Genomic DNA, 5,055 nt, shown 5'->3' with positions numbered 1-5,055 from the left:
TGAGCATATATGAAGGAGTCAGGTGTGAGGAACAGCAAAAAGTCCCAACAGTGAGACCAGCATCAGAAAATGGGCTCTCTTCCTTACCTGTTCACACCTATCAGAAATTTGCAAGTCTGATTGGGACAAAGCTGACGCCTTGCTGTAAGCAAACTGGGACTAGAAATTATTGTGAAAGGGATCATAAAAACTCCAGAGGTATTCAACAATCAATCCTGGGACCTGTTTTTGTTTGCTTATGTGTCTCCTTTGTTAAGGAGAATTTAATTTGATAGCCTATTAGAAGTACATCTAGAAGGAAGTGCCCCTTACTGAGTGTTCCTAAGTTTCTCTCTCACAACAGGGTGACTTTTGCACTGTAATTACTTATTGTAAAATAAACATGGCAAGCTACTTGCAATTGAAGAGCCTAATGTTGCTAAACCCAGGATTTTCCTAAGGCAGCTTTGCAGTCCAAGAACCCTAACTTCCATTGGCTTTCGTTTGTCTGTACTTCAGAGGATATTTAATCCAGGAAAGAACTGCACCTCGTCTCTGTCCCCATTAATTTAATGCAAGAATCCATCATTTTAACAGAAACTTTATTTGTGCGCGTGGAAAGCTTTGACTTTCATAAGAGGGAGATCATAGAAGGGGAGAAATTGCCAAAGCTGATGGTGAAGGATGAACTGCTTGCAGGTTTGGACTGATGTTTTTCTTCTATTCAGCGTCTTCCTCCTTTTCCACCCATGGCTAAGGAGAAATGCAGAGAAATTGTGAGGACAATAAAAAGTGAAGCTGCAGTACAGAAAAATATACAGACCATAAAAACATTGGCTACAAACCTTCCCAGATCAGAAATCAAAGATCTTTGTTACTATTTGAAAGACACTTTTTGAAATTAAGAACTTCAATCCTGTCTCCAAAGCTCTTCCTAACCCCACAGGATCCTACTAACACAATTAGCATCCTTACTGGTGCAGTCAGGTATAGACTAGGTTCTCTCATAATTTGGTTTGTTTTATCTGGTCTGGGTTGCATTAACCTGGCAGAATGATGAGGGACACTTCTGTTGTTCTCTGCTTTGAGCTGGTAAGTGCAGGAAGATTCCTGTGGTTTTGTCCCAATGAATTTCCTTTAAAGGAAAGAAAGCTCAGCTGTTCTGAAAGGCCCCAAGAAGCAGACTAATGATTCCTGCCTGTCAGTCTGATAACTCCATTCTCATGGTTCACTGTTTTTCCCCGCTATATCTGCTTTGCATGTTCAAATGTGGAGCCCTTGGTTTAATCCTAAACTATTGAACTGCCGCTGTGGTGCTGATGAAAGCATAATCTAAAAGTCCATTTGGCTTTTTTTTCTGTCACTGTGTTTCAGATTTTTGACTCTGCTGTCCACTCATACCTTTGCAAGTTTGTGGCAAAGTTATTTCCACTAATTCCCCAGTTTCATCTTCCCATCAAGTTTAAAGAAACAAACAGAAAAATATTGTTTTTTAAAAAATACAAATATACAAATACAAATATAAAAATATTGTATTTTTAAAAATACAAAGCAGCCACTCCTGTTACTTGCATGTCTTCATCTAGTAAATGTACAGAAAATGAACCGAAGTATTGCTGACTGCTCAGAAGTCATTTGTTAATTCATCTTTATTGAAAGGACTCTCACTTACCGATGGACTGGACAGTGGAAGTTGTGCCACCCCTGGGAACTCCACCTCCATGAGCTGTGGCCTCCTTGGACATTGTGTCAGAGGCCCTGGATCCACCAGAGATCCCGCTGCTGGTATAACCTGATGAGTGGGTTGTGCCCCTGGCACCTAGGACAGTTACAAAGGACATGTTACTGACAAAAAAGGAAGGAACCTTACAGGACAATTACAAACTACTGTATTTAAAACAATTCAAGGTTAGCAAATGTAGCAAAAGACAAGGTGGCTGCTGATCACTTGGCTTGTTCTGTCAGTCTACTGCTTTTTAGCTGCCACCTTGGGGAAGGGCTATTATCAGTACTGTTGGGGAGCCCCCAGAAAAAAAGAAAACTGTTTTGGATAAACCTGGATCTCCAAAATAGTTTCAGCACAATTTATCTCTCCTGAAATTGCACTTTTCTGTGGAGCTGCCTGAGGACTGTGGAATAAACTTCTGTAGGAACTAGGAATTGTTGCACTTTCTGTTCCAGGTGATGAACATGCTCCTTTCACTTTCCCTCACATAAACCTGTAATAGATACCTGTAAAATTGAAGTACCACAAGTTGTGGTAGCCAATGGCCAATTAATATATCTTCACCTCAGTCTAAATAAGCCCCAAGCAAAACATTCCTTTGCAAACTCTTCTTCTCCTGGGAGAGAAGCAAAGCATCAGTGATGACAAATGTTAGTGATAATGCTTAAAGCATTCCTGGAGGATGCTCAAATATTTTGGTGATGAGCTTGTTATAGCATCTTCTGTAAAGTGACACTGAACAATACTCATGCCCCACTGCAGAATCAGCCGCTCCTTGGAGCATGTTTGTTCTGGGGGGAGGAAGGGTTACAGTCTGAATGAAAAGGTTAAGAAGATGTGTTTGGAGAGATTTCAGTGAGCACCTGCGGAAATGAAATCAGGCCCTTTTAGCTCTCAATCAGGCAAAGAATGTGTGGCAAGCTCTCCTGCTGCAGGGAGCCAAAGCTCACACCTGTCTTGGCAATGTTACAGAGCTAGCGTTTTCCACATGGATAAAAGCTCTTTTGGAGTATCTCCTGTCTGCATGGCTAAGGTTTTCTTGAGTCATGCAGACTTATCTTCACCAAAATGGTGCTTTTCATAGAAGTCCATAGTAACACAGAGGTTGCAAGAATAAAACTAGGCATAGTTAAATGCTTATTTTGCTTCTGTTTCTTATAAAAATTCCCAGCACACAGAGAGATAAAAATCTTCAGTGTTCTAGTTTAGAACTGACAGCTTCATGCTCTCTATAAGGCATCTCCACTGAAGAGTTTGCCACTGGTTATGAGTGTGCTGTACCACCCTGGTGTGTAACAGAAGGAGCTTGTGCAGCTGACTAACTTATCACTAGAGTGAGCAACTGGCATCTCCTACATACCAGGATTTCTGCTGCTGACCCAGTGGGGTGCCTGAGAGCAGCTCTCCTCTCTGCTTTTCATTCTCTCTGTCCCACTCCTCTCCTGACTTTTTCTCATATTCTGTCCCTTGGCTGCTACTATTCCTTAAGCTCTTTCCTACTGAATATTCAATATACACTGTATTCAGCAACCTATACTCAAATCATACAATGTGAAAATTAAAAAATGCCTCACAGGAGTCACATGCAGTATGTCTCTGAATGACCCTTATGCCACCTATTCACTCACTGTCTAGAGGACCTCACTCTATGAATAATATTGGCATTGTAAATCATATCTTAAAAAAAAATCCAACTTATTTCCTTTCAATCAAGCTTAACACACTTTTGGCTATTAAAAGTTGCCCTGAATCTGAGCCCTGGTCAACCACCTATTTTATGGCTGGAGAAGTCACATTCAGCTCCATCTTTCGGATTTCTACCTGCTGATTCTGGCAGTAGCAGACCAGTGGTAGACCAATATGGCAGAGATGCCCACCTATAATCAGCCTGCTGCCTGGCAATCCTCTGACACATGGGACATGTGGGTCTGAGACCCCGAGGGCAGAAGGGGTTTTGAAGCCTCTATCCAAGGTCAGAGAGCTAATACTGACCTGCTGGGTAAAATAGGATTGCACAGAGCACTGTTCTGTGGAGGCATGCCTGTTCAGAGGATGCCTGCTGAATCAGGTCTCAGAGGCAGGTCTGGCAGGGAGAATACCTTGTGCACAAATCCCATGGGAGCTGGGGTTAAACAAGTGCCAGGCTGGTAAGAGTTGTCTGGGCAGGGACTGCTCCCAGCCAGCAGCAGAACAGCAACCGCCTGCAGGGTTAGCTCATGCGAAGGGCAGCTATGCCTATTTTAGCACTTAGATGGGGGATGTCAAGGATGTGTGTACATTCCCCTCATGAATTTGTCTCTTGGACTGCAACTAATTTCTCTCCTCTACAGAGTTTTAGGAGTTCTTCCTGTATGGATGTGAGTAAAGAGCAAGGGAAATCTGATAATTAATATGAAATGTAGCTACACAGATCATGTTCTTGCATAAGTGCATCACTGTTGTTGCTACCACGACTCTTCATATTTTTGATGATTCCTGGCAGAATGGAGAGATAGCACAAACTTCAAATAAACACTGTCCAAAACCTCATTAATACCACATATGTATATGTTTGTTCATGTATAGTATGTGCACACACAGAAAACACCCTCAATAACATCCTGCTCATAGCCCACAGTTAAATAGAGGGATCTTCTTTCTTCAGTGCCATACAGAAATGTAAGAGAGAAGAGATTATTTGGCAAGCTTATTTTCAAGGAGAAACAGCTGTCTGATCCTATGCACTGAACCACAAAACCACACACAAGATCTCACAGAGAATTGCTCATACCCATTTCCTGGAGAGTAGAAGTGGGGCCACCAGAAGGCACACCTCCCCCTGAGGCTCTGGCTTCTTGGGACATCAGTGATGAAGCAAGGGATCCTCCTGTGATCCCAGAGGGAGTGAAGCCAGCGTTGTGGACGTTGCGGTCAGACATGCTGCTTTCTGCTGGTGAGAATTCCAGGGAAGCACTCAGTGACTGCTCAGCCCATCTTTTTATACACTCTCCAGCTGATAGAGAAGAAATGAAACTGCTGCCATGGTAAGGGAGAATAGAAACTGAAACTTACTCTCAGCCAGGAAACGAAACTGAACTTTATCAATAGGCCTTTTTGTTGCTGTTGCCATGATGGAATTTAAGGCAAACCAAGTAATTTCCTCTTGTGATACTAAAACAAATTATTGGTGCAGGAGTCATTGCTTGGCAACTGAAGCAGCTGAAAGCTTTGCTTCTTAACTCTTTTGCACTGCACCCTATTGCATTGAATTGCATCTGTGGAAGGTACTGCATTGTTTTAAGAATTCCTACAACTCTGAGTAAAGACAAGAGACAAAAAGGCAGTGAAGTGGTGGCATGCAGAGACTTCAG

At 42.4% G+C, this 5,055-nt stretch overlaps 1 protein-coding gene across 1 annotated transcript; it reads right to left on the bottom strand.

Moving 5' to 3' along the window:
* Positions 1–225: 225 nt before the first annotated feature.
* Positions 226–4,748, bottom strand: LOC102032705 (interferon alpha-inducible protein 27-like protein 2B). The gene is made up of 3 exons (XM_005419343.1): positions 4,476–4,748; positions 1,652–1,798; positions 226–732 (listed from the first exon to the last, which is right to left on the bottom strand). The coding sequence occupies exons 1-3, from the start codon at positions 4,621–4,623 to the stop codon at positions 704–706; spliced, it is 324 nt and encodes a 107-aa protein (XP_005419400.1). The 5' UTR covers positions 4,624–4,748; the 3' UTR covers positions 226–703.
* Positions 4,749–5,055: the final 307 nt, after the last annotated feature.

Source organism: Geospiza fortis, unplaced genomic scaffold (genome assembly GCF_000277835.1).
Source record: "Geospiza fortis unplaced genomic scaffold, GeoFor_1.0 scaffold206, whole genome shotgun sequence".
NCBI lineage: Eukaryota > Metazoa > Chordata > Aves > Passeriformes > Thraupidae > Geospiza > Geospiza fortis.
The sequence above is the reverse complement of the archived record's forward strand: the minus strand, read 5'-3'. Positions and strand labels throughout refer to the sequence as shown.